Source organism: Maylandia zebra, linkage group LG3 (genome assembly GCF_041146795.1).
Source record: "Maylandia zebra isolate NMK-2024a linkage group LG3, Mzebra_GT3a, whole genome shotgun sequence".
NCBI lineage: Eukaryota > Metazoa > Chordata > Actinopteri > Cichliformes > Cichlidae > Maylandia > Maylandia zebra.
The window spans coordinates 51543499-51570037 of record NC_135169.1 but is presented as its reverse complement, the minus strand read 5'-3'; the positions used below and the strand labels follow the sequence as shown (position 1 = coordinate 51570037).

At 53.2% G+C, this 26539-nt stretch overlaps 1 protein-coding gene and 10 non-coding genes across 11 annotated transcripts; 1 reads left to right on the top strand and 10 right to left on the bottom strand.

Annotated features, from left to right (window-relative positions):
- Nucleotides 1-466: 466 nt before the first annotated feature.
- LOC143416582 (uncharacterized) lies at nt 467-4467 on the top strand. Its single transcript, XM_076881987.1, has 2 exons — nt 467-855; nt 984-4467. Exon 2 carries the CDS (start codon nt 2055-2057, stop codon nt 4260-4262), a length of 2208 nt encoding a protein of 735 aa, XP_076738102.1. The 5' UTR covers nt 467-855; nt 984-2054; the 3' UTR covers nt 4263-4467.
- A 6151-nt stretch (nt 4468-10618) lies between these two features.
- On the bottom strand, nt 10619-10737 carry LOC112434407 (5S ribosomal RNA). Its single transcript, XR_003024047.1, has one exon. It is a non-coding gene; the product is annotated as a 5S ribosomal RNA (ribosomal RNA).
- A 1208-nt stretch (nt 10738-11945) lies between these two features.
- LOC112434414 (5S ribosomal RNA) lies at nt 11946-12064 on the bottom strand. The gene has a single exon (XR_003024051.1). It is a non-coding gene; the product is annotated as a 5S ribosomal RNA (ribosomal RNA).
- A 3306-nt stretch (nt 12065-15370) lies between these two features.
- LOC112434409 (5S ribosomal RNA) lies at nt 15371-15489 on the bottom strand. The gene has a single exon (XR_003024049.2). It is a non-coding gene; the product is annotated as a 5S ribosomal RNA (ribosomal RNA).
- Nucleotides 15490-16311: 822 nt separating this feature from the next.
- LOC112434408 (5S ribosomal RNA) lies at nt 16312-16430 on the bottom strand. Its single transcript, XR_003024048.1, has one exon. It is a non-coding gene; the product is annotated as a 5S ribosomal RNA (ribosomal RNA).
- Nucleotides 16431-17606: 1176 nt separating this feature from the next.
- On the bottom strand, nt 17607-17725 carry LOC112434406 (5S ribosomal RNA). The gene has a single exon (XR_003024046.1). It is a non-coding gene; the product is annotated as a 5S ribosomal RNA (ribosomal RNA).
- Nucleotides 17726-18976: 1251 nt separating this feature from the next.
- LOC112434413 (5S ribosomal RNA) lies at nt 18977-19095 on the bottom strand. Its single transcript, XR_003024050.1, has one exon. It is a non-coding gene; the product is annotated as a 5S ribosomal RNA (ribosomal RNA).
- Nucleotides 19096-20694: 1599 nt separating this feature from the next.
- LOC112434411 (5S ribosomal RNA) lies at nt 20695-20813 on the bottom strand. The gene has a single exon (XR_013097537.1). It is a non-coding gene; the product is annotated as a 5S ribosomal RNA (ribosomal RNA).
- A 1413-nt stretch (nt 20814-22226) lies between these two features.
- LOC112434410 (5S ribosomal RNA) lies at nt 22227-22345 on the bottom strand. Its single transcript, XR_013097826.1, has one exon. It is a non-coding gene; the product is annotated as a 5S ribosomal RNA (ribosomal RNA).
- A 2320-nt stretch (nt 22346-24665) lies between these two features.
- Nucleotides 24666-24784, bottom strand: LOC112434415 (5S ribosomal RNA). Its single transcript, XR_003024052.2, has one exon. It is a non-coding gene; the product is annotated as a 5S ribosomal RNA (ribosomal RNA).
- A 1601-nt stretch (nt 24785-26385) lies between these two features.
- LOC143417678 (5S ribosomal RNA) lies at nt 26386-26504 on the bottom strand. The gene has a single exon (XR_013097825.1). It is a non-coding gene; the product is annotated as a 5S ribosomal RNA (ribosomal RNA).
- Nucleotides 26505-26539: the final 35 nt, after the last annotated feature.

The following is a 26539-nucleotide window of genomic DNA, read 5'->3' as shown; positions in this document are numbered from 1 at the left end:
GTGTGGTGTAGGTGGCCTCAGCCAGCAGCCACAGGCCCTGGTGTGGTGTAAGTGGCCTCAATAGCAACTAATGCCCTGATGTGGTGTAAGTGGCCTCAGCCAGCAGCCACAGGCCCTGGTGTGGTGTAAGTGGCCTGACCAAGAGCCACAGACCCTGGTGTGGTGTAATTGGCCTCAATAGCAACTAAGGCCCTGGTGTGGTGTAGGTGGCCTCAGCCAGCAGCCACAGGCCCTGGTGTGGTGTAAGTGGCCTCAGCCAGCAGCCACAGGCCCTGGTGTGGTGTAAGTGGCCTCAGCCAGCAGCCACAGGCCCTGATGTGGTGTAAGTGGCCCCAGCCGGTCACTCAGTCCCTGGTGTGGTGTAGGTGGCATCAGCTAGCAGCACAAGACATTGGAAAACAGCCAAAAGCAATGTCGTTAATGTGCCCTCATTAATGGGCAGCTGCTTTTGGTCTTTTAATTGAAGAAAATATAATCTGATCAAACATTATTCAGCTTTAAATATTGTTCAGCTTTAAAGTTACTGTGCAACTGTGTAATAAAAATGTGCTCACGACTTTGGCCTTGAGAGCGATAAGAAGCGATCGCCTCATCCTGCAGGTGCAAGATATCTGCAAGCGAAGAGACTAGAACACCCAAGGCCGATTTCCTTTTATGGAGTTGTTTTTCTGCTAATGCAGCACTTTCCTCACAACCCCCTCCTGTAAGTTTTAGAGAATATATACCCATCCTCACAGCAAATCTTAGGAATCTCCTGATGTGAGCTGTGTTGAGAGGTTGTCTCTGTCTCAATAAAAGTTCACTGATTCCCCATCTGCCGCAGGTGTCCGGTTGTCTTCATTCTCCGCCAGCCTGGTTAAGTCAATTCCTCCTTAACATCTAAAAGAACCTATTTAATGAAGGAAGACGGGTTCACTTTGTGTTTAATATTATTCTATTGCTGTTGTTGTTTTTTTGTATCCTTCAATTGGCGTCACGAACAGGATCCGCTCCAGGTCAACTGGAACGGATGGGAGGACTTCGGCCGTGGTCTGAGTGAACGGAGTTTGGACAAAAGCTGTGTGCACACAAAAACAAGGTAAGCAGACCTTTTATTTCTGCTATATTGAACATTATAAAAATACTTAGTGTCCAAACTCCTAGTAATTCATAACCAAAATTGTCTGGCTTACTTAAGGCTTGTTGAGAATCAGACAAGTGAATAAGAAATAAGTGAATAAGAGATAAGTGAATAAGAAATAAGTGAATAAGTGAATAAAGATAAGAGTGAACTGAGGTCTGACCACGGTTGCAGCCGACGGGTTGCTCTCCGGTGTCGGATACATACCTCAGTGCAGGTCTGGGACCTTGAAAGGGTTTATTAGTAACGCCTTTCTAAACAAATTAAAAGGTTAAAGGCCTTGAGAATATTTTTTAGTAATATTCTCTAAACTACAGAAGGGTTAGGAAGGCCCAGAGGACTTTATTAGAAAAGATCCTCTAAAACTTAAAAAGGAGAAGTACTGGTTGGAGTCCAAAGGAGGGGTCCCTTTGATCAATAGGAGAAAACGGATCTCTTCTTAAAACCCCGATGATTTTAGTGTTTTAAATGTTTTGATGTTCTGTTTGATATTGGACACACATAAATACACGCTGAATGCTTGCTGTGGAACACTGGGCAGGACAGTTTGGTTCTCCGTTGTTCACAGATTACACAATTAAAGGAACTAGGTTCCTCTTTTGGTTAAAATAATACACCACACATAGAATTTTTTTTTTACACATTTATTACATACATAAGGAGGGTAATGAGTGACTGCAGGTAATGTATGAAGTGTGAATGAGACGTGTGAACAAGGTGACAACCAACTAGCACCCCTATCAGGAAGCTCTAGGCAAGGTTACCCGCCAGACTCCGGTTTGGTAGAAGCTTGGTAACACCTGAAGGGATATTTCAGTGCTGACTCACCTTTAAAGCAGCGCCCCAGCTGTTAGTGCCTAACAGAGGCAGAAACCCAGCTGGCCCAAATTCTCCTTTAAAATCAATAAAAGAACACTCCTCCATTGACAGTAAAATGGATGGAGAATTAGATCGAGAAACTAATGATGATGGTTGGGGTCCCGGTGTTATTCTTAGCACATTGGGAGAACAATTAACATGTGTTGAGACAGTCATCAACTCCACACACCAGCCTAAAGAAGCAAAAAAGCAGAAAGAGTCATTGAGGAAAACAGCTGAAAGGTTAATGAAAGAAAAGGGAAAGGACGAGGGGAGTAGTGGTAACTGGGGAATAATTTGGCAGAATAAGGCTATGCAGGCAAAAGAGAAAGAGGAAGAAGCCAACTCAGCAGCAGCAGGTGCAGGTGTGATGAGCGGGGTGAGACACAGAAAGGAAGCAGATAAGCACGCAGGCCGCAAAGCTAAATTTAATCACTGGGTGTGTTTATGGGAAACTGCAAAACCACACATGAAGAAAAATAGGTCTCAGCCACCTCCCTATTCTGCCTCAACTCCTCCCTCAGCAGGCATATATCCGGTACTTAATATCTCTGGTGGAATAATGACTATTGGAGAAGAACCGCCCGTAGCTCCAACTCCCATAGATACCAAGCATTTTTGCCCAGGAAGCTCCTCTCTGTCGGCGACATCCTCAGCTAGTAGTAGAGCCCCCTCTTCTATGTCCCATTGTTTTGGAACCGGATCTGAGGGCCTAACTGACCCCCCTGCGAGCGCACCATTTGCGGTTCGAATGAACAGACAGGAACCCACTGAACAACAATTAGCTGATCAAGAAGCAGCATTACGCAGCTGCTTAAATGAACATAGGTCAGTGGTCCAGGTGAATAATCGTGTTGCGTCAGCCCCTCTTTCCCGGTCCAACCCCTTTGCCAGCACTCCTGTCGCTGTTAAAGGAGATCTGACCGCTACTGCAAAAACTGAGCCTGGCACTTCACCAAATGTCACAGTTACCATGTCTTTGGTGGGCCGTCAGGATCCGGAAACACAGATGAGTTTAGCCCACGTTTTTGCTGACACTGCTACCCCACCAGGCGGGGAAGAAACTGAGGATACTGATGATGAACTCAGTGACCTTAACAATACACCCCCCTCTACCCCTCCCAGTTTAGGATATCAGACTAGATCTAAGGGCCCTGTGCCTCAGCCTCCAGGCATATTTCCCCTGGTCCAGACTAAAGCGCAACGTAGACCAGTGTATCAACCTTATTCATTCGGAGATGTCCAGGCCCTAGTGGACAAACTCCCTGACATAACGGAGGGAGGGAATGCCTGGTTGGCTGGTTTGGATAAATACACAGCTGGACAGGACCTCGCACTGGGAGATTTTAGAGCTATTATAACTAGGTGCACATCCCGATCTCAGGCAGCGGACCTGGAACAAAATGCGGGTACTACCATGCATGAGAACGAGGTGCCACTAATGCAGGCCTTGAGGTTTATTGGACCGGCCCTGCGCAAACAATTCCCACCCAAAAATCAAGGCACCTTACAGAAATTTAAATGGGAGGGAAAGCAAAATCCCACCCATTATCTAAATCAGGCTGTTGAAGACTGGGTGAACCATACAGGTCATCACCCCAGTAGGACTTGTTCACAGAGCATGTGGTTTAGAAGGGCGGTGCTGAGGGGCATTCCGGAGTCAGTAAGCCAGAAAATGGAGGATAATCCTGATTTGCAGGACTGTGACTTTGCAATCTGGAAGAAACATTTGATTTTTAATCTTAACAAAGTGCAGATTAAGTCTGATGATAAAGCGGAGAGCGTCGAAGATTTACAGTTGCAACTGTTGAAGGTTCAGCTGCAGAAAGCTAAAAACGACCTGGGTGGAAAAGGTGACAAGCCTAAAAAGCAGCTTGTGGCCGCTGCGGCTCCCCCTCCTGGTCCAGTTGCCCCTGATTTGTATCCGAACCCATGGCCAACTGATCCACAGCCCCCCCAGTATGGTGCTTATCACTCCCCGGCCCCTTATGGGCAGAGAGGTTCCCCATTTGGAGGAAACAGAGGTGGTTTCAGGGGAAGGGGTCAGATGGGAGGTGGTAGGGGAGGCCAGATGTATGTTTGTTTCCGGTGTGGACAACCTGGACACTGGGCTAAAGCGTGCCCTTTGAACCCGGCTGCTGGAAGAGGCAGGGGAGCCCGTGGTGGGCCCTATCAGCATCCTGGCCACAGAGGTGGACCTCGTGGTGCTGTAGTTGGAGTGCCCCCGGCCCCACAGATGCCTGTGATGGGGTGGGAGTACTACGAGGGTGGTCCCCAGCTATAGGACACCCCACAGACTGCCCAGGACGGTGAAGGGACAACGGCGGACCCTATGCTGTCCATAACTGTAGATAGAAGAAGAAGCAGCTTTTTAGTGGACACTGGAGCTACGTACTCCACCATTAAGGATGTTGCTCGTGAAAGACTTACTGACAGAGTGATTACAGTGGTGGGCATATCTGGGGAACCTAAAACTCTGCCGTACACCGTGCCCCTCCCCACAACGGTTGGAGATCAGACCTTGTTACACAGCTATGTTTGTTCAAAACAGGCGCCTGTGAATTTACTGGGAAGAGACTTGTTGATTAAATTAGGAGCCACAATACTCTGCTCTTCACAAGGCCTAACTGTGACTCTCCCTACTGGGGTTGTACTTCCCTGCTCTGATGGGCCAGAGGGAGGTGGTCAGTTTCTGCTGCAACCCTCCTCCTGTTTGGCGGACTCTGCTGACATCTACTGGGCATTATTGGAAGTTGAAACACCTGCTGAACCAGGAGTTTGGACTGCTTTTCAGCAATGGCGGCCGTGGCTCTCACTCCTACATCCTTATGTCCCTCCCCCTGACCCACCTCATGTTACACTGTTTTATGACAGGCATGACACCACCTGGTACCAGCACATGTTCCAAAAGCAGTGTGAGGGGCGGGCTTGGTCTCTGAACATGTCGTGCATTTTTGCGGCACCGGAGGGAGTGGCAGCAGCGGTTACTTTTACAACAGATCAATTACAGTGGTACATGATGTCTGATGAGGCAGCTCCCCATGTGTCACTGGCCTTACATCCTGGACACCAGGCTAAGGAGCTGGGTGGAATGGTTAAACGTTCCCTTGCGGCCACTGACTGGACACCTACAAAACTCCCACAGGTTTTGTTTTCTCCATCTACCAAGACATATCAAATTTTAAATGATTGCTTTAATTCCTCAACACTGCAACATGGAGTGGTCAGCGGGTCACATGGAAGAGAACACACAGACCACTGTGATGCTGCGCCTTTACTCGACTCTCTTCCAGATTGTTTGTGGTCCCTTGGACCCACAGATGTAGGTTTAGTTGATGTGGAGCCAGTCTCTTTTCAACTGTCATCTGCTACCCCTTTGTGGCAGCCTCAGTACCCACACAGACCGGAGGCTGAGGCTGGGATTGCAGAAACAATTTCTGGTTTGGTCACTGCCGGTGTCTTGGAGCCCTCCTGCTCTAAGTGGAACACGCCCATCCTACCCGTTGAGAAAAAAGGCACGGGGAAGTTCAGAATGGCACATGATTTGAGAAGGATTAATGCCTTACTTGGCACTCCTACTTTGCCTGTGCCTAATCCTTATGTTGCCTTGACCAACCTCCCACCATCTCATGCCTGGTTCACCTGCATTGACTTGGCTAATGCCTTTTTCTGCCTCCCACTTCGTGAGTCACTGCGTGACATTTTCTCATTTACATTTAGAGGCCGACAATGGCGTTACACTCGCTTACCACAGGGATTTGCCCTCTCCCCAGGACTGTTTAATCAGTGTTTGAAAGAACTTTTACAAACCAGCCCACTACCATCTGACTGTATGTTAATACAATATGTGGATGACCTTTTGCTGTCTGCCCCCACGGCTGACATCTGTTTGGAGGCCACCAGAGTGGTACTTCACCACCTGGCCAACACAGGTTTTAAAGTGAGCAAAAACAAACTACAGATTGCAAGAAAACAGGTTTCTTTTCTAGGCCGCATGGTCTCACAGTCCGGTATTTCCTTGTCCCCAGAACACAGGAACTCCATTTTGCACCATCCAAAACCTCTAACTGTAAAAGACATGTTGTCATTTTTGGGCCTGACTGGTTACAGCAGGACCTATGTCCCAGACTATGTTGGCCTTACTTCCCCTTTGCGCGTTTTGGTAAATGAACAAGGCATGAGAAACCTCTCTGCTCCCCTCTCATGGACTACAGAAACAGAACAGGCGTTTATAAAGTTAAAACAACAGCTTTCTGTCGCCTCTGACCTTGCTGTGCCAGATTATGCTTTGCCTTTTCATCTTGATGTTTCTGGAACTGGAACCCATATCAATGGTATCCTGTTCCAGAAAAAAGGGGGAGAGAGAAAAGTGTTGACATATGTAAGCGTAATGCTTGACAACACTGAAAAACGCCACCCACCGTGCACACAACACGTTTCTGGACTTGCAAAAATCATTCAGAAAACAGCACACATAGTGATGAACCACCCACTAAAAATTTTGACATCACACAGTGTGGTGGCCTACGTCTCCTCACAGGCCTTCACACTCACTTCACTCAGGCAGAGACGCCTCAGTACCATTTTGGAAGCACCACACATCACCTACTCACATGAAGGCATAAACATGGCTGATCACATGGGATCAGGGGAACCACATATGTGTGAAGAGGTTGTGCAGGTACAGGAGAAAATCAGGCCAGATTTGCAGGCAGAACCTCTAATGGATGCAGAAAAAGATTGGTTCACAGATGGATGTTGTTTCAGAACTGAAAGTGGAATGTTGAAGGCTGCATGGGCAATAGTGGAACAGACAGACATGAGATGGAAAACAGTGAAAGCAGAGCAGTTGACAGGACAACAGTCTGCACAGAGAGCTGAACTGAGAGCGGTGATTGAAGCCTTAAGGATGGGAAAGGGACAGAAAGTGAATATATACAGTGATTCAGCTTATGCTGTGGGAGCAGTGCATGTGGAGCTCAAGCAGTGGCTAAGAGCTGGTTTTTTGACAGCCAGCGGAAAGCCTATTAAACATGAGATAGAAATGAGGGAATTAGCGGAAGCACTGTTGTTACCTGTTAAGGTGGCAGTGGTAAAATGCAAAGGACACAGTGCCGGATTGGACTTAGTGGCATTAGGTAACAAACAGGCCGACTTAGTAGCTAAGCAGACAGCTGGTTACTTACCCTCCCTGATTATGGTAATGGACCCAGAAGCCACACCCCCTCCAGAAAGACCACCCATACAACTAGGCCTAGCCACAATCAGAGAGTTACAGGACAAAGCCAGCCCCCAGGAAAAATCATTATGGGTAACAAGAGGGGCCACAAACACAGATGTTTGGCGTGGCCCAGATGGAAGGCCCATTCTACCGCCAGGGGTCAGACAGACAGCAATGGAAGAGGCACATGGAGTGGGGCATGTGGGACCTGCACAAATGATGAGGAACTTAGCCGCCTGGTGGCACCCTTATCTAAAAGACATGACAAAATACATGGTTAAAACCTGTAAGGAGTGCAACCAATTTGGAATCAAGCCCGCCTTCAAGCCAATAGCAGGGTACTTCCCCATCCCACTTTGCCCAGGGAAAGAAATAATCATTGATTACACAGACATGGTGGACAGAGTAGGTAGTTACAGGTACCTGCTGGTGGCTGTGGATGCATTTTCAGGTTGGCCAGAAGCCTGGCCGACAGCAAGTGAAAACAGTGGAACTGTGGTGAAGTGTCTGATTAATCATTATATACCACAGCATGGGTTTCCCGAGGTCATAAGGTCGGACAATGGTTCACATTTCAGGAACCACGATCTGCAGAGGGTTGAAGCCGCATTAGGTTTGAAACATAAGTTTGGCTCAGTTTACCACCCCCAATCCCAGGGGAAAGTGGAAAGGATGAATCAAACTCTAAAAACTAAATTGGCTAAAATCTGTGCACAGACCAAATTAGATTGGGTTAAGGCATTGCCTCTTGCATTAATGTCCATAAGATGCTCAGTAAATCAAACCTCTGGTTACACTCCATTTGAGTTGGAGCATGGCAGGCCTTTTCCTGGCCCCTCCTCTCGCCTGTTAATGTCGGATGAAGCTGATTCAGACCTCGATCCGAGGACATATTATAACATGCTCCGCAGTTTTGTTGCCCAGTATTCCTCACAGGTCGCTGAAAGAAACCAGCAAGAGCTGAAAGAGGCGGCTACACCTGGAATGGACTACGTCCTCCTGAAAGTCACAAAGAGAAAGTGGGCTGAGCCTCGCTGGACAGGCCCTTACCGCATAACAGAGCGGACCTCCCACGCTGTCAGGCTCGAAGGGAAAGGTGACACCTGGTTTCATTACACACAGTGCGCTGCTGCCACCGAACCAGGAAGAACCTTGAGAGAGGTGCAGAAGGACCTGTCAGAAGGAGCTGCAACAGCATCACCAACCACTTGAGGGAGCCAAAACTCAACCTACAAGCCGGCTGGTTACAAAAGGGGGTGTTCTTCATACTGAACTAAACATTTTTATTTTTCTATTTTTAACATCTTTTATGACTTTGCTTTTATATTGGCTTGAGTTTTTAAGATTTACATTTTACATTGCAATAGTTTTAACCGCTGAAAGCTCATTTAAAGTTGTGTCACTGATACTTTTTGTTGCTCTTTAACTCCTAGAACACGCCCTTGGCGAGGTGGGGGGAACTGGACCACCTTTCTGTGCCCCATTATCCTCTATTAGAAGACATCCAAGCTAAGTAAACATGTCTTGGCCCTTTCCCCCTGAAATGACAGGCAGGCAAAGATGTTGCGTCTTTGTTTGCTTCCTGGCCCTGGGTCTCATTCCCATTGGCATAATCCTGATCTGTGAAGGGCCCCCGAAACTTCTGACACCTTCAAGTTCAAAAGCTTCGCCCCCTTCTGACAGTCCCAATCTGACAAATGTAGCCCCTAGGGTCTTGCCCACCACTTCCTCTCCAGTTTTGCCCACGCCCGATCCATTTAGAAAGAAACGAGACACGGTTACCTCCTGTACCCCAAGTACGACTAGAATGATTACTCTCTGTGTCCCCAACAATAAAAGTTGGGTAGTCGAAATAGATTTCGCTAGCTTCCCAGTCACTCCCGTCACCAAAGACCAAGGGGGGGATCTTTTTAACCTTGCAGTACATCTCTCCTCCTCAGTGTGGTATATAACCCTGGGAGGTTGGCATCAGTGGAAGTGGTCCAGTTTAGTGTCAGAAACGGACCTCGATTGGTCCAAGCACTCTAGGGGTCAGGCTTTGCACTGGAGAAACCAAAATATGCTCAGAATAGCAAAAAAACCGGATCTTTCAGGCTTAATTTTTACCCTAAAGGATCTGGCCTTGACCTCCTCGCCAACGGATGATGAAAACTCTGATCGTGAGGGTGACGAACATTATCGTCTTTCTCTTGTTTAAATGCTTCTAGAATGGTTGTTTCTCTGTGGTGTTTTGTATTAGGCTTGTTATTAATTGTTTCCCTCACCCACTTCCTCTTGAAGGATATATCTGGTTGAACTGTGTCTGGTCGGGTTGTGAGGGTTAAGCGATGTTCTCAGGGTCTCCGGACTTAAGCCTGAGCGAATGTGTACTCCCACCACTGGATATAAATTGTTTTTTCCACACCCCTTCCTCACGTTTTACCATATTCACTTTTGAATGTCCTTAGCAGTTACCGTTCTGGGTTTATTTTACGGTTGATTTATTCTTTCACATTTTCACGTTTATATCTCTCATTATTATAGTATACTCTGTACTCTCCACATTTTTATCATTACTTATGCTTTTTGGTTGCTGGGTTACAGGAACTGTTAATTTTGTGTCACTACCCTGGTTGCACTGACTCGTTGTATCCTTGGGTGCAGGACAGCTGTTACTGCTTTCGTCTGGAACCGAGACTGCTTGCAGCCGACCCCTGGGCAGGGTGGTGCCTGGACTCTTTTCTCCTCATCTGCAATGACAGATAAAGACAAATGATAAGACCCGAGGAGTTTTTCGAGCCAGGCTTCGACACGTCTCTGTGTTCCTTTGAATGTTACTTATTTTTGTGTGTTGACCCATTTAAGATGGGTCAAAAGGGGGATTTGAAGAAAATATAATCTGATCAAACATTATTCAGCTTTAAATATTGTTCAGCTTTAAAGTTACTGTGCAACTGTGTAATAAAAATGTGCTCACGACTTTGGCCTTGAGAGCGATAAGAAGCGATCGCCTCATCCTGCAGGTGCAAGATATCTGCAAGCGAAGAGACTAGAACACCCAAGGCCGATTTCCTTTTATGGAGTTGTTTTTCTGCTAATGCAGCACTTTCCTCACAACCCCCTCCTGTAAGTTTTAGAGAATATATACCCATCCTCACAGCAAATCTTAGGAATCTCCTGATGTGAGCTGTGTTGAGAGGTTGTCTCTGTCTCAATAAAAGTTCACTGATTCCCCATCTGCCGCAGGTGTCCGGTTGTCTTCATTCTCCGCCAGCCTGGTTAAGTCAATTCCTCCTTAACATCTAAAAGAACCTATTTAATGAAGGAAGACGGGTTCACTTTGTGTTTAATATTATTCTATTGCTGTTGTTGTTTTTTTGTATCCTTCATAATACACCCCTTCTCTGGATCAAAAGCGGTTCAATGACATGAAAATGAAAGGCTTACAGTACCAGGTATTCCCAGGCAGTCTCCCATCCAAGTACTAACCAAGCCCAGCCCTGCTTAGCTTCCGAGATCAGACGAGGTCGGGGGTGCTCAGGGTGGTATGGCCGTAAGCTGCTGGCCTCAGCACAATGTCTCAATTTATGGATTCAAGTGATTAGGTGGCAAGTACCTGAAGTTACGAAGACAATCCTTTAACCATACCTGCATGTTTGCATAATACCCTAACCCAAAGGCTCAGTTTGGCATTTATCTAACAGCACAGGCCCTGGATTGTTGAAGATGGCCTCTGGAACCAGCACAGGGCCTGGTGTGTTGTACATGGCCACAGCAAGCAGCACAGGGCCAGGTTTGGTGAAGATGGCCTCGGCCAGAAGCGCAGGGTCTGGTGTGATATGAGTGGCCTGAGCAAGAGCCACAGGCCCTGGTGTGGTGTAAGTGGCCTCAGCCAGTGCCACAGGCCCTGGTGTGGTGTAATTGGCCTCAATAGCAACTAAGGCCCTGGTGTTGTGTATGTGGCCTCAGCCAGCAGCCACAGGCCCTGGTGTGGTGTAAGTGGCCTCAGAAGTAAATAAGGCCCTGGTGTGGTGTAAGTGGCCTCAGCCAGCAGCACAGGGCCTTGTGTCTTGTACATGGCCACAGCAAGCAGCACTGGGCCAGGTTTGGTGAAGATGGCCTTGGCCAGAAGCACAGGGTCTGGTGTGATATGAGTGGCCTGAGCAAGAGCCACAGGCCCTGGTGTGGTGTAAGTGGCCTCAGCCAGAAGCCACAGGCACTGGTGTGGTGTAAGTGGCCTCAGCCAGCAGCCACAGGCCCTTGTGTGGTGTAAGTGGCCTCAGCCAGTGCCACAGGCCCTGGTGTGGTGTAAGTGGCCTCAATAGCAACTAAGGCCCTGGTGTGGTGTATGTGGCCTCAGCCAGCAGCCACAGGCCCTTGTGTGGTGTAAGTGGCCTCAGAAGCAAATAAGGCCCTGGTGTGGTGTAAGTGGCCTCAATAACAACTAAGGCCCTGGTGTGGTGTAAGTGGCCTCAGCCAGCAGCCACAGGCCTTGGTGTGGTGTAAGTCGCCTCATCCAGCAGCCACAGGCCCTGGTGTGGTGTAAGTGGCCTCAGCCAGAGCCACAGGCCCTGATGTGGTGTAAGTGGCCCCAGCCGGTCACTCAGGCCCTGGTGTGGTGTAGGTGGCATCAGCTAGCAGCACAAGACATTGGAAAACAGCCAAAAGCAGTGTCGTTAATGTGCCCTCATTAATGGGCAGCTGCTTTTGGTCTTTTAATACACCCCTTCTCTGGATCAAAAGCAGTTCAATGACATGAAAATGAAAGGCTTACAGCACCAGGTATTCCCAGGCAGTCTCCCATCCAAGTACTAACCAAGCCCAGCCCTGCTTAGCTTCCGAGATCAGACGAGGTCGGGCGTGCTCAGGGTGGTATGGCCGTAAGCTGCTGGCCCCAGCACAATGTCTCAATTTATGGATTCAAGTGATTAGGTGGCAAGTACCTGAAGTTACGAAGACAATCCTATAACCATAACTGCATGTTTGCATAATACCCTAACCCAAAGGCTCAGTTTGGCATTTATCCAACAGCACAGGCCCTGGATTGTTGAAGATGGCCTCTGGAACCAGCACAGGGCCTGGTGTGTTGTACATGGCCACAGCTAGCAGCACAGGGCCTGGTTGGATGAAGATGGCCTCGGCCAGAAGCACAGGGTCTGGTGTGATATGAGTGGCCTGAGCAAGAGCCACAGGCCCTGGTGTGGTGTAAGTGGCCTCAGCAAGCAGCCACAGGCCCTGGTGTGGTGTAAGTGCCCTCAGCCAGCAGCCACAGGCCCTGGTGTGGTGTAAGTGGCCTCAGCCAGTGCCACAGGCCCTGGTGTGGTGTAATTGGCCTCAATAGCAACTAAGGCCCTGGTGTGGTGTATGTGGCCTCAGCCAGCAGCCACAGGCCCTGGTGTGGTGTACATGGCCACAGCCAGCAGCCACAGGCCCTGGTGTGGTGTAAGTGGCCTCAATAGCAACTAAGGCCCTGGTGTGGTGTAAGTGGCCTCAGCCAGCAGCCACAGGCCTTGGTGTGGTGTAAGTCGCCTCATCCAGCAGCCACAGGCCCTGGTGTGGTGTAAGTGGCCTCAGCCAGCAGCCACAGGCCCTGGTGTGGTGTAAGTGGCCTCAGCCAGCAGCCACAGGCCCTGGTGTGGTGTAATTGGCCTCAATAGCAACTAAGGCCCTGGTGTGGTGTATGTGGCCTCAGCCAGCAGCCACAGGCCCTGGTGTGGTGTAAGTGGCCTCAGAAGCAAATAAGGCCGTGGTGTGGTGTAAGTGGCCTGAGCAAGAGCCACAGGCCCTGGTGTGGTGTAAGTGGTCTCAGCCAGCAGCCACAGGCCCTGGTGTGGTGTAGGTGGCCTCAGCCAGCAGCCACAGGCCCTTGTGTGGTGTAAGTGGCCTCAGCCAGCAGCCACAGGCCCTGGTGTGGTGTAGGTGGCCTCAGCCAGCAGCCACAGGCCCTTGTGTGGTGTAAGTGGCCTCAGCCAGCAGCCACAGGCCCTGGTGTGGTGTAAGTGGCCTGAGCAAGAGCCACAGGCCCTGGTGTGGTGTAATTGGCCTCAATAGCAACTAAGGCCCTGGTGTGGTGTAAGTGGCCTCAGAAGCAAATAAGGCCGTGGTGTGGTGTATGTGGCCTCAGCCAGCAGCCACAGGCCCTGGTGTGGTGTAGGTGGCCTCAGCCAGCAGCCACAGGCCCTTGTGTGGTGTAAGTGGCCTCAGCCAGCAGCCACAGGCCCTGGTGTGGTGTAAGTGGCCTGAGCAAGAGCCACAGGCCCTGGTGTGGTGTAATTGGCCTCAATAGCAACTAAGGCCCTGGTGTGGTGTATGTGGCCTGAGCCAGCAGCCACAGGCCGTGGTGTGGTGTAAGTGGCCTCAGAAGCAAATAAGGCCGTGGTGTGGTGTATGTGGCCTCAGCCAGCAGCCACAGGCCCTGGTGTGGTGTAAGTGGCCTCAATAGCAACTAAGGCCCTGGTGTGGTGTAAGTGGCCTCAGCCAGCAGCCACAGGCCTTGGTGTGGTGTAAGTGGCCTCAGAAGCAAATAAGGCCCTGGTGTGGTGTAAGTGGCCTCAATAGCAACTAAGGCCCTGGTGTGGTGTAGGTGGCCTCAGCCAGCAGCCACAGGCCCTGGTGTGGTGTAAGTGTCCTGAGCAAGAGCCACAGACCCTGGTGTGGTGTAATTGGCCTCAATAGCAACTAAGGCCCTGGTGTGGTGTAAGTGGCCTCAGCCAGCAGCCACAGGCCCTGGTGTGGTGTAAGTGGCCTCAGAAGCAAATAAGGCCCTGGTGTGGTGTAAGTGGCCTCAATAGCAACTAAGGCCCTGGTGTGGTGTAGGTGGCCTCAGCCAGCAGCCACAGGCCCTGGTGTGGTGTAAGTGGCCTCAGCCAGCAGCCACAGACCCTGGTGTGGTGTAGGTGGCCTCAGCCAGCAGCCACAGGCCCTTGTGTGGTGTAAGTGGCCTCAGCCAGCAGCCACAGGCCCTGGTGTGGTGTAAGTGGCCTCAGCCAGTGCCACAGGCCCTGGTGTGGTGTAATTGGCCTCAGCCAGCAGCAACAGGCCCTGGTGTGGTGTAATTGGCCACAATAGCAACTAAGGCCCTGGTGTGGTGTATGTGGCCTCAGCCAGCAGCCACAGGCCCTGGTGTGGTGTAAGTGGCCTCAGCCAGCAGCACAGGGTCTTGTGTCTTGTACATGGCCACAGCAAGCAGCACTGGGCCAGGTTTGGTGAAGATGGCCTTGGCCAGAAGCACAGGGTCTGGTGTGATTTGAGTGGCCTGAGCAAGAGCCACAGGCCCTGGTGTGGTGTAAGTGGCCTCAGCCAGCAGCCACAGGCCCTGGTGTGGTGTAAGTGGCCTCAGCCAGCAGCCACAGGCCCTGGTGTGGTGTAAGTGGCCTCAGCCAGCAGCCACAGGCCCTGGTGTGGTGTAAGTGGCCTCAGCCAGCAGCCACAAGAGCCACAGGCCCTGGTGTGGTGTAAGTGGCCTCAGCCAGAAGCCACAGGCACTGGTGTGGTGTAAGTGACCTCAGCCAGCAGCCACAGGCCCTGGTGTGGTGTAAGTGGCCTCAGCCAGCAGCCACAGGCCCTGGTGTGGTGTAAGTGGCCTCAGCCAGCAGCCACAGGCCCTGGTGTGGTGTAAGTGGCCTCAGCCAGTGCCACATGCCCTGGTGTGGTGTAAGTGGCCTGAGCAAGAGTCAGAGACCCTGGTGTGGTGTAATTGGCCTCAATAGCAACTAATGCCCTGGTGTGGTGTAGGTGGCCTCAGCCAGCAGCCACAGGCCCTGGTGTGGTGTAAGTGGCCTCAGCCAGCAGCCACAGGCCCTGGTGTGGTGTAAGTGGCCTGAGCAAGAGCCACAGACCCTGGTGTGGTGTAATTGGCCTCAATAGCAACTAATGCCCTGGTGTGGTGTAGGTGGCCTCAGCCAGCAGCCACAGACCCTGGTGTGGTGTTAGTGGCCTCAGCCAGTGCCACAGGCCCTGGTGTGGTGTAAGTGGCCTCAGCCAGCAGCCACAGGCCTTGATGTGGTGTAAGTGGCCCCAGCCGGTCACTCAGGCCCTGGTGTGGTGTAGGTGGCATCAGCTAGCAGCACAAGACATTGGAAAACAGCCAAAAGCAGTGTCGTTAATGTGCCCTCATTAATGGGCAGCTGCTTTTGGTCTTTTAATACACCCCTTCTCTGGATCAAAAGCGGTTCAATGACATGAAAATGAAAGGCTTACAGCACCAGGAATTCCCAGGAAGTCTCCCATCCAAGTACTAACCAAGCCCAGCCCTGCTTAGCTTCCGAGATCAGACGAGGTCGGGCGTGCTCAGGGTGGTATGGCCGTAAGCTGCTGGCCCCAGCACAATGTCTCAATTTATGGATTCAACTGATTAGGTGGCAAGTACCTGAAGTTACGAAGACAATCTTATAACCCTGACTGCATGTTTGCATAATACCCTAACCCAAAGGCTCAGTTTAGCATTTATCTAACAGCACAGGCCCTGGATTGTTGAAGATGGCCTCAGGAACCAGCACAGGGCCTGGTGTGTTGTACATGGCCACAGCTAGCAGCACAGGGCCAGGTTTGGTGAAGATGGCCTCGGCCAGAAGCGCAGGTCCTGGTGTGATGTGAGTGGCCTGAGCAAGAGCCACAGGCCCTGGTGTGGTGTAAGTGGCCTCAGCCAGAAGCCACAGGCACTGGTGTGGTGTAAGTGGCCTCAGCCAGCAGCAAAAGGGCCCTGGTGTGGTGTAAGTCGCCTCAGCCAGCTGCCACAGGCCCTGGTGTGGTGTAGGTGGCCTCAGCCAGCAGCCACAGGCCCTGGTGTGGTGTAAGTGGCCTGAGCAAGAGCCACAGACCCTGGTGTGGTGTAATTGGCCTCAATAGCAACTAAGGCCCTGGTGTGGTGTAAGTGGCCTCAGCCAGCAGCCACAGGCCTTGGTGTGGTGTAAGTGGCCTCAGCCAGTGCCACAGGCCCTGATGTGGTGTAAGTGGCCCCAGCCGGTCACTCAGGCCCTGGTGTGGTGTAGGTGGCATCAGCTAGCAGCACAAGACATTGGAAAAGAGCCAAAAGCAATGTCGTTAATGTGCCCTCATTAATGGGCAGCTGCTTTTGGTCTTTTAATACACCCCTTCTCTGGATCAAAAGCGGTTCAATGACATGAAAATGAAAGGCTTACAGCACCAGGTATTCCAAGGAAGTCTCCCATCCAAGTACTAACCAAGCCCAGGCCTGCTTAGCTTCCGAGATCAGACGAGGTCGGGCGTGCTCAGGGTGGTATGGCCGTAAGCTGCTGGCCCCAGCACAATGTCTCAATTTATGGATTCAACTGATTAGGTGGCAAGTACCTGAAGTTACGAAGACAATCCTATAACCATGCCTTCATGTTTGCATAATACCCTAACCCAAAGGCTCAGTTTAGCATTTATCTAACAGCACAGGCCCTGGATTGTTGAAGATGGCCTTAGGAACCAGCACAGGGCCTGGTGTGTTGTACATGGCCACAGCTAGCAGCACAGGGCCAGGTTTGGTGAAGATGGCCTCGGCCAGAAGCGCAGGGCCTGGTGTGATGTGAGTGGCCTGAGCAAGAGCCACAGGCCCTGGTGTGGTGTAAGTGGCCTCAGCCAGAAGCCACAGGCACTGGTGTGGTGTAAGTGGCCTCAGCCAGCAGCAAAAGGGCCCTGGTGTGGTGTATGTCGCCTCAGCCAGCAGCCACAGGCCCTGGTGTGGTGTAGGTGGCCTCAGCCAGCAGCCACAGGCCCTGGTGTGGTGTAAGTGGCCTCAGCCAGCAGCCACAGGCCCTGGTGTGGTGTAAGTGGCCTCAGCCAGAGCCACAGGCCCTGGTGTGGTGTAAGTGGCCTCAGCCAGTGCCACAGGCCCTGGTGTGGTGTAAGTGGCCTCAATAGCAACTAATGCCCTGGTGTGGTGTAGGTGGCCTCAGCCAGCAGCCACAGGCCCTGGTGTGGTGTAAGTGGCCTCAGCCAGCAGCCACAGACCCTGGTGTGGTGTAAGTGGCCTCAGCCAGAGCCACAGGCCCTGGTGTGGTGTAAGTGGCCTCAGCCAGTGCCACAGGCCTTGGTGTGGTGTAAGTGGCCTGAACAACAGCCACAGGCCCTGGTGTGGTGTAGGTGGCCTGAGCCAGCAGCCACAGACCCTGGTGTGGTGTAATTGGCCTCAATAGCAACTAAGGCCCTGGTGTTGTGTATGTGGCCTCAGCCAGCAGCCACAGGCCCTGGTGTGGTGTAAGTGGCCTGAGCCAGAGCCACAGGCCCTGATGTGGTGTAAGTGGCCCCAGCCGGTCACTCAGGCCCTGGTGTGGTGTAGGTGGCATCAGCTAGCAGCACAAGACATTGGAAAACAGCCAAAAGCAGTGTCGTTAATGTGCCCTCATTAATGGGCAGCTGCTTTTGGTCTTTTAATACACCCCTTCTCTGGATCAAAAGCGGTTCAATGACATGAAAATGAAAGGCTTACAGCACCAGGTATTCCCAGGTAGTCTCCCATCCAAGTACTAACCAAGCCCAGCCCTGCTTAGCTTCCGAGATCAGACGAGGTCGGGCGTGCTCAGGGTGGTATGGCCGTAAGCTGCTGGCCCCAGCACAATGTCTCAATTTATGGATTCAACTGATTAGGTGGCAAGTACCTGAAGTTACGAAGACAATCCTATAACCATACCTGCATGTTTGCATAATACCCTAACCCAAAGGCTCAGTTTGGCATTTATCCAACAGCACAGGCCCTGGATTGTTGAAGATAGCCTCTGGAACCAGCACAGGGCCTGGTGTGTTGTACATGGCCACAGCTAGCAGCACAGGGGCTGGTTTGGTGAAGATGGCCTCGGCCAGAAGCACAGGGTCTGGTGTGATATGAGTGGCCTGAGCAAGAGCCACAGGCCCTGGTGTGGTGTAAGTGGCCTCAGCCAGCAGCCACAGGCCCTGGTGTGGTGTAAGTGGCCTCAGCCAGTGCCACAGGCCCTGGTGTGGTGTAATTGGCCTCAATAGCAACTAAGGCCCTGGTGTTGTGTATGTGGCCTCAGCCAGCAGCCACAGGCCCTGGTGTGGTGTAAGTGGCCTCAGAAGCAAATAAGGCCCTGGTGTGGTGTAAGTGGCCTCAATAGCAACTAAGGCCCTGGTGTGGTGTAAGTGGCCTCAGCCAGCAGCACAGGGCCTCGTGTGTTGTACATGGCCACAGCAAGCAGCACTGGGCCAGGTTTGGTGAAGATGGCCTTGGCCAGAAGCACAGGGTCTGGTGTGATATGAGTGGCCTGAGCAAGAGCCACAGGCCCTGGTGTGGTGTAAGTGGCCTCAGCCAGAAGCCACAGGCCCTGGTGTGGTGTAGGTGGCCTCAGCCAGCAGCCACAGGCCCTTGTGTGGTGTAAGTGGCCTCAGCCAGCAGCCACAGGCCCTGGTGTGGTGTAAGTGGCCTCAGCCAGCAGCCACAGGCCCTGGTGTGGTGTAAGTGGCCTGAGCAAGAGCCACAGACCCTGGTGTGGTGTAATTGGCCGCAATAGCAACTAAGGCCCTGGTGTGGTGTAGGTGGCCTCAGCCAGCAGCCACAGGCCCTGGTGTGGTGTAAGTGGCCTCAGCCAGCAGCCACAGGCCCTGGTGTGGTGTAAGTGGCCTCAGCCAGAGCCACAGGCCCTGATGTGGTGTAAGTGGCCCCAGCCGGTCACTCAGGCCCTGGTGTGGTGTAGGTGGCATCAGCTAGCAGCACAAGACATTGGAAAACAGCCAAAACGCAATGTCGTTAATGTGCCCTCATTAATGGGCAGCTGCTTTTGGTCTTTTAATACACCCCTTCTCTGGATCAAAAGCGGTTCAATGACATGAAAATGAAAGGCTTACAGCACCAGGTATTCCCAGGCAGTCTCCCATCCAAGTACTAACCAAGCCCAGCCCTGCTTAGCTTCCGAGATCAGACGAGGTCGGGCGTGCTCAGGGTGGTATGGCCGTAAGCTTCTGGCCCCAGCACAATGTCTCAATTTATGGATTCAAGTGATTAGGTGGCAAGTACCTGAAGTTACGAAGACAATCCTATAACCATAACTGCATGTTTGCATAATACCCTAACCCAAAGGCTCAGTTTGGCATTTATCCAACAGCACAGGCCCTGGATTGTTGAAGATAGCCTCTGGAACCAGCACAGGGCCTGGTGTGGTGTAAGTGGCCTCAGCCAGCAGCCACAGGCCCTGGTGTGGTGTAGGTGGCCTCAGCCAGCAGCCACAGGCCCTTGTGTGGTGTAAGTGGCCTCAGCCAGCAGCCACAGGCCCTGGTGTGGTGTAAGTGGCCTCAGCCAGTGCCACAGGCCCTGGTGTGGTGTAATTGGCCTCAATAGCAAATAAGGCCCTGGTGTGGTTTATGTGGCCTCAGCCAGCAGCCACAGGCCCTGGTGTGGTGTACATGGCCACAGCCAGCAGCCACAGGCCCTGGTGTGGTGTAAGTCGCCTCATCCAGCAGCCACAGGCCCTGGTGTGGTGTAAGTCGCCTCATCCAGCAGCCACAGGCCCTGGTGTGGTGTAAGTCGCCTCATCCAGCAGCCACAGGCCCTGGTGTGGTGTAAGTGGCCTCAGCCAGCAGCCACAGGCCCTGGTGTGGTGTAAGTGGCCTCAATAGCAACTAAGGCCCTGGTGTGGTGTATGTGACCTCAGCCAGCAGCCACAGGCCCTGGTGTGGTGTAAGTGGCCTCAGAAGCAAATAAGGCCGTGGTGTGGTGTAAGTGGCCTCAGCCAGAGCCACAGGCCCTGGTGTGGTGTAAGTGGCCTCAATAGCAACTAAGGCCCTGGTGTGGTGTAAGTGGCCTCAGCCAGAGCCACAGGCCCTGGTGTGGTGTAAGTGGCCTCAGCCAGTGCCACAGGCCCTGGTGTGGTGTAAGTGGCCTGAGCAAGAGCCACAGGCCCTGGTGTGGTGTAATTGGCCTCAATAGCAACTAATGCCCTGGTGTGGTGTAAGTGGCCTCAGCCAGCAGCCACAGGCCCTGGTGTGGTGTAAGTGTCCTGAGCAAGAGCCACAGGCCCTGGTGTGGTGTAAGTGGCCTGAGCAAGAGCCACAGACCCTGGTGTGGTGTAATTGGCCTCAATAGCAACTAATGCCGTGGTGTGGTGTAGGTGGCCTCAGCCAGCAGCCACAGGCCCTGGTGTGGTGTAGGTGGCCTCAGCCAGCAGCCACAGGCCCTGGTGTGGTGTAAGTGGCCTCAGCCAGTGCCACAGGCCCTGATGTGGTGTAAGTGGCCCCAGCCGGTCATTCAGGCCCTTGTGTGGTGTAAGTGGCCTGAGCAAGAGCCACAGACCCTGGTGTGGTGTAATTGGCCTCAATAGCAACTAAGGCCCTGGTGTGGTGTAAGTGGCCTCAGCCAGCAGCCACAGGCCCTGGTGTGGTGTAAGTGGCCTCAGCCAGCAGCCACAGGCCCTGGTGTGGTGTAGGTGGCATCAGCTAGCAGCACAAGACATTGGAAAACAGCCAAAAGCAATGTCGTTAATGTGCCCTCATTAATGGGCAGCTGCTTTTGGTCTTTTAATACACCCCTTCTCTGGATCAAAAGCGGTTCAATGACATGAAAGGCTTACAGCACCAGGTATTCCCAGGTAGTCTCCCATCCAAGTACTAACCAAGCCCAGGCCTGCTTAGCTTCCGAGATCAGACGAGGTCGGGCGTGCTCAGGGTGGTATGGCCGTAAGCTGCTGGCCCCAGCACAATGTCTCAATTTATGGATTCAACTGATTAGGTGGCAAGTACCTGAAGTTACGAAGACAATCCTATAACCATACCTGCATGTTTGCATAATACCCTAACCCAAAGGCTCAGTTTAGCATTTATCCAACAGCACAGGCCCTGGATTGTTGAAGATGGCCTCAGGAACCAGAACAGGGCCTGGTGTGTTGTACATGGCCACAGCTAGCAGCACAGGGCCTGGTTTGGTGAAGATGGCCTCGGCCAGAAGCACAGGGTCTGCTGTGTTTTTATGAGTGGCCTGAGCAAGAGCCACAGGCCCTGGTGTGGTGTAAGTGGCCTCAGCCAGCAGCCACAGGCACTGGTGTGGTGTAGGTGGCCTCAGCCAGCAGCCACAGGCCCTTGTGTGGGGTAAGTGGCCTCAGCCAGTGCCACAGGCCCTGGTGTGGTGTAATTGGCCTCAATAGCAACTAAGGCCCTGGTGTGGTGTATGTGGCCTCAGCCAGCAGCCACAGGCCCTGGTGTGGTGTAAGTGGCCTCAATAGCAACTAAGGCCCTGGTGTGGTGTAAGTAGCCTCAGCCAGCAGCCACAGGCCTTGGTGTGGTGTAAGTCGCCTCATCCAGCAGCCACAGGCCCTGGTGTGGTGTAAGTGGCCTCAATAGCAACTAAGGCCCTGGTGTGGTGTAAGTGGCCTCAGCCAGCAGCCACAGGCCCTGGTGTGGTGTAAGTGGCCTCAATAGCAACTAAGGCCCTGGTGTGGTGTAAGTAGCCTCAGCCAGCAGCCACAGGCCTTGGTGTGGTGTAAGTCGCCTCATCCAGCAGCCACAGGCCCTGGTGTGGTGTAAGTGGCCTCAGCCAGCAGCCACAGGCCCTGGTGTTGTGTAGGTGGCCTCAGCCAGCAGCCACAGGCCCTTGTGTGGTGTAAGTGGCCTCAGCCAGCAGCCACAGGCCCTGGTGTGGTGTAAGTGGCCTCAGCCAGTGCCACAGGCCCTTGTGTGGTGTAAGTGGCCTCAGCCAGCAGCCACAGGCCCTGGTGTGGTGTAATTGGCCTCAATAGCAACTAAGGCCCTGGTGTGGTGTAAGTGGCCTGAGCAAGAGCCACAGACCCTGGTGTGGTGTAATTGGCCTCAATAGCAACTAAGGCCCTGGTGTGGTGTAAGTGGCCTCAGCCAGCAGCCACAGGCCCTGGTGTGGTGTAAGTGGCCTCAGCCAGCAGCCACAGGCCCTGATGTGGTGTAAGTGGCCCCAGCCGGTCACTCAGGCCCTGGTGTGGTGTAGGTGGCATCAGCTAGCAGCACAAGACATTGGAAAACAGCCAAAAGCAATGTCGTTAATGTGCCCTCATTAATGGGCAGCTGCTTTTGGTCTTTTAATACACCCCTTCTCTGGATCAAAAGCGGTTCAATGACATGAAAATGAAAGGCTTACAGCACCAGGTATTCCCAGGCAGTCTCCCATCCAAGTACTAACCAAGCCCAGCCCTGCTTAGCTTCCGAGATCAGACGAGGTCGGGCGTGCTCAGGGTGGTATGGCCGTAAGCTGCTGGCCCCAGCACAATGTCTCAATTTATGGATTCAACTGATTAGGTGGCAAGTACCTGAAGTTACGAAGACAATCCTTTAACCATACCTGCATGTTTGCATAATACCCTAACCCAAAGGCTCAGTTTAGCATTTATCTAACAGCACAGGCCCTGGATTGTTGAAGATGGCCTCAGGAACCAGCACCGGGCCTGGTGTGTTGTACATGGCCACAGCTAGCAGCACAGGGCCTGGTTTGGTGAAGATGGCCTCGGCCAGAAGCGCAGGGCCTGGTGTGGTGTGAGTGGCCTCAGCCAGCAGCCACAGGCCCTGGTGTGGTGTAGGTGGCCTCAGCCAGAAGCCACAGGCCCTGGTGTGGTGTAAGTGGCCTGAGCCAGCAGCCACAGGCCCTGGTGTGGTGTAAGTGGCCTCAGCCAGAAGCCACAGGCACTGGTGTGGTGTAAGTGCCCTCAGCCAGCAGCCACAGGCCCTGGTGTGGTGTAAGTGACCTCAGCCAGCAGCCACAGGCCCTGGTGTGGTGTAAGTGGCCTCAGCCAGCAGCCACAGGCCCTGGTGTGGTGTAAGTGGCCTCAGCCAGTGCCACAGGCCCTGGTGTGGTGTAAGGGGCCTCAATAGCAACTAATGCCCTGCTGTGGTGTAGGTGGCCTCAGCCAGCAGCCACAGGCCCTGGTGTGGTGTAAGTGGCCTCAGCCAGTGCCACAGGCCCTGGTGTGGTGTAAGGGGCCTCAATAGCAACTAATGCCCTGGTGTGGTGTAAGTGGCCTGAGCAAGAGCCACAGGCACTGGTGTGGTGTAAGTGCCCTCAGCCAGCAGCCACAGGCCCTGGTGTGGTGTAAGTGGCCTCAGCCAGCAGCCACAGGCCCTGGTGTGGTGTAAGTGGCCTCAGCCAGTGCCACAGGCCCTGGTGTGGTGTAAGGGGCCTCAATAGCAACTAATGCCCTGGTGTGGTGTAAGTGGCCTCAGCCAGCAGCCACAGGCACTGGTGTGGTGTAAGTGGCCTCAGCCAGCAGCCACAGGCCCTGGTGTGGTGTAAGTGGCCTCAGCCAGCAGCCACAGGCCCTGGTGTGGTGTAAGTGGCCTGAGCCAGCAGCCACAGGCCCTGGTGTGGTGTAAGTGGCCTCAGCCAGAAGCCACAGGCACTGGTGTGGTGTAAGTGGCCTCAGCCAGTGCCACAGGCCCTGGTGTGGTGTAAGTGGCCTCAGCCAGCAGCCACAGGCCCTGGTGTGGTGTAAGTGGCCTGAGCCAGCAGCCACAGGCCCTGGTGTGGTGTAAGTGGCCTCAGCCAGAAGCCACAGGCCCTGGTGTGGTGTAAGGGGCCTCAATAGCAACTAATGCCCTGGTGTGGTGTAAGTGGCCTCAGCCAGCAGCCACAGGCACTGGTGTGGTGTAAGTGCCCTCAGCCAGCAGCCACAGGCCCTGGTGTGGTGTAAGTGGCCTCAGCCAGCAGCAACAGGCCCTGGTGTGGTGTAAGTGGCCTCAGCCAGCAGCCACAGGCCCTGGTGTGGTGTAAGTGGCCTGAGCAAGAGGCACAGGCCCTGGTGTGGTGTAAGTGGCCTCAATAGCAACTAATGCCCTGGTGTGGTGTAGGTGGCCTCAGCCAGCAGCCACAGGCCCTGGTGTGGTGTAAGTGGCCTCAATAGCAACTAATGCCCTGGTGTGGTGTAAGTGGCCTCAGCCAGCAGCCACAGGCCCTGGTGTGGTGTAAGTGGCCTGAGCAAGAGCCACAGACCCTGGTGTGGTGTAATTGGCCTCAATAGCAACTAATGCCCTGGTGTGGTGTAAGTGGCCTCAGCCAGCAGCCACAGGCCCTGGTGTGGTGTAAGTGGCCTCAGCCAGCAGCCACAGGCCCTGGTGTGGTGTAAGTGGCCTCAGCCAGTGCCACAGGCCCTGGTGTGGTGTAAGTGGCCTCAATAGCAACTAATGCCCTGGTGTGGTGTAAGTGGCCTCAGCCAGCAGCCACAGGCCCTGGTGTGGTGTAAGTGGCCTGAGCAAGAGCCACAGACCCTGGTGTGGTGTAATTGGCCTCAATAGCAACTAAGGCCCTGGTGTGGTGTAGGTGGCCTCAGCCAGCAGCCACAGGCCCTAGTGTGGTGTAAGTGGCCTCAGCCAGCAGCCACAGGCCCTGATGTGGTGTAAGTGGCCCCAGCCGGTCACTCAGTCCCTGGTGTGGTGTAGGTGGCATCAGCTAGCAGCACAAGACATTGGAAAACAGCCAAAAGCAATGTCGTTAATGTGCCCTCATTAATGGGCAGCTGCTTTTGGTCTTTTAATACACCCCATTCTCTGGATCAAAAGCGGTTCAATGACATGAAAATGAAAGGCTTACAGCACCAGGTATTCCCAGGCAGTCTCCCATCCAAGTACTAACCAAGCCCAGCCCTGCTTAGCTTCCGAGATCAGACGAGGTCGGGCGTGCTCAGGGTGGTATGGCCGTAAGCTGCTGGCCCCAGCACAATGTCTCAATTTATGGATTCAACTGATTAGGTGGCAAGTACCTGAAGTTACGAAGACAATCCTATAACCATACCTGCATGTTTGCATAATACCCTAACCCAAAGGCTCAGTTTAGCATTTATCCAACAGCACAGGCCCTGGATTGTTGAAGATGGCCTCAGGAACCAGCACAGGGCCTGGTGTGTTGTACATGGCCACAGCTAGCAGCACAGGGCCTGGTTTGGTGAAGATGGCCTCGGCCAGAAGCGCAGGGCCTGGTGTGATGTGAGTGGCCTGAGCAAGAGCCACAGGCCCTGGTGTGGTGTAAGTGGCCTCAGCCAGAAGCCACAGGCACTGGTGTGGTGTAAGTGGCCTCAGCCAGCAGCCACAGGCCCTGGTGTGGTGTAAGTGGCCTCAATAGCAACTAAGGCCCTGGTGTGGTGTAAGTGGCCTCAGCCAGAGCCACAGGCCCTGGTGTGGTGTAAGTGGCCTCAGAAGCAAATAAGGCCGTGGTGTGGTGTAAGTGGCCTCAGCCAGAGCCACAGGCCATGGTGTGGTGTAAGTGGCCTCAATAGCAACTAAGGCCCTGGTGTGGTGTAAGTGGCCTCAGCCAGAGCCACAGGCCCTGGTGTGGTGTAAGTGGCCTCAGCCAGTGCCACAGGCCCTGGTGTGGTGTAAGTGGCCTGAGCAAGAGCCACAGACCCTGGTGTGGTGTAATTGGCCTCAATAGCAACTAATGCCCTGGTGTGGTGTAAGTGGCCTCAGCCAGCAGCCACAGGCCCTGGTGTGGTGTAAGTGGCCTGAGCAAGAGCCACAGACCCTGGTGTGGTGTAATTGGCCTCAATAGCAACTAAGGCCCTGGTGTGGTGTAGGTGGCCTCAGCCAGCAGCCACAGGCCCTGGTGTGGTGTAAGTGGCCTCAGCCAGCAGCCACAGGCCCTGGTGTGGTGTAAGTGGCCTCAGAAGCAAATAAGGCCGTGGTGTGGTGTATGTGGCCTCAGCCAGCAGCCACAGGCCCTGGTGTGGTGTAAGTGGCCTCAATAGCAACTAAGGCCCTGGTGTGGTGTAAGTGGCCTCAGCCAGCAGCCACAGGCCTTGGTGTGGTGTAAGTCGCCTCATCCAGCAGCCACAGGCCCTGGTGTGGTGTAAGTGGCCTCAATAGCAACTAATGCCCTGGTGTGGTGTAAGTGGCCTCAGCCAGCAGCCACAGGCCCTGGTGTGGTGTAAGTGGCCTCAGCCAGCAGCCACAGGCCCTGATGTGGTGTAAGTGGCCGCAGCCGGTCACTCAGGCCCTGGTGTGGTGTAGGTGGCCTCAGCCAGCAGCCACAGGCCTTGGTGTGGTGTAAGTCGCCTCATCCAGCAGCCACAGGCCCTGGTGTGGTGTAAGTGGCCTCAGCCAGAGCCACAGGCCCTGATGTGGTGTAAGTGGCCCCAGCCGGTCACTCAGGCCCTGGTGTGGTGTAGGTGGCATCAGCTAGCAGCACAAGACATTGGAAAACAGCCAAAAGCAGTGTCGTTAATGTGCCCTCATTAATGGGCAGCTGCTTTTGGTCTTTTAATACTCCCCTTCTCTGGATCAAAAGCAGTTCAATGACATGAAAATTAAAGGCTTACAGCACCAGGTATTCCCAGGCAGTCTCCCATCCAAGTACTAACCAAGCCCAGCCCTGCTTAGCTTCCGAGATCAGACGAGGTCGGGCGTGCTCAGGGTGGTATGGCCGTAAGCTGCTGGCCCCAGCACAATGTCTCAATTTATGGATT

Coding starts and splice junctions, on each gene's coding strand:
- LOC143416582 (XM_076881987.1), top strand. CDS start 2,055: ATGGATGGAGAATTAGATCGAGAAACTAATGATGATGGTTGGGGTCCC.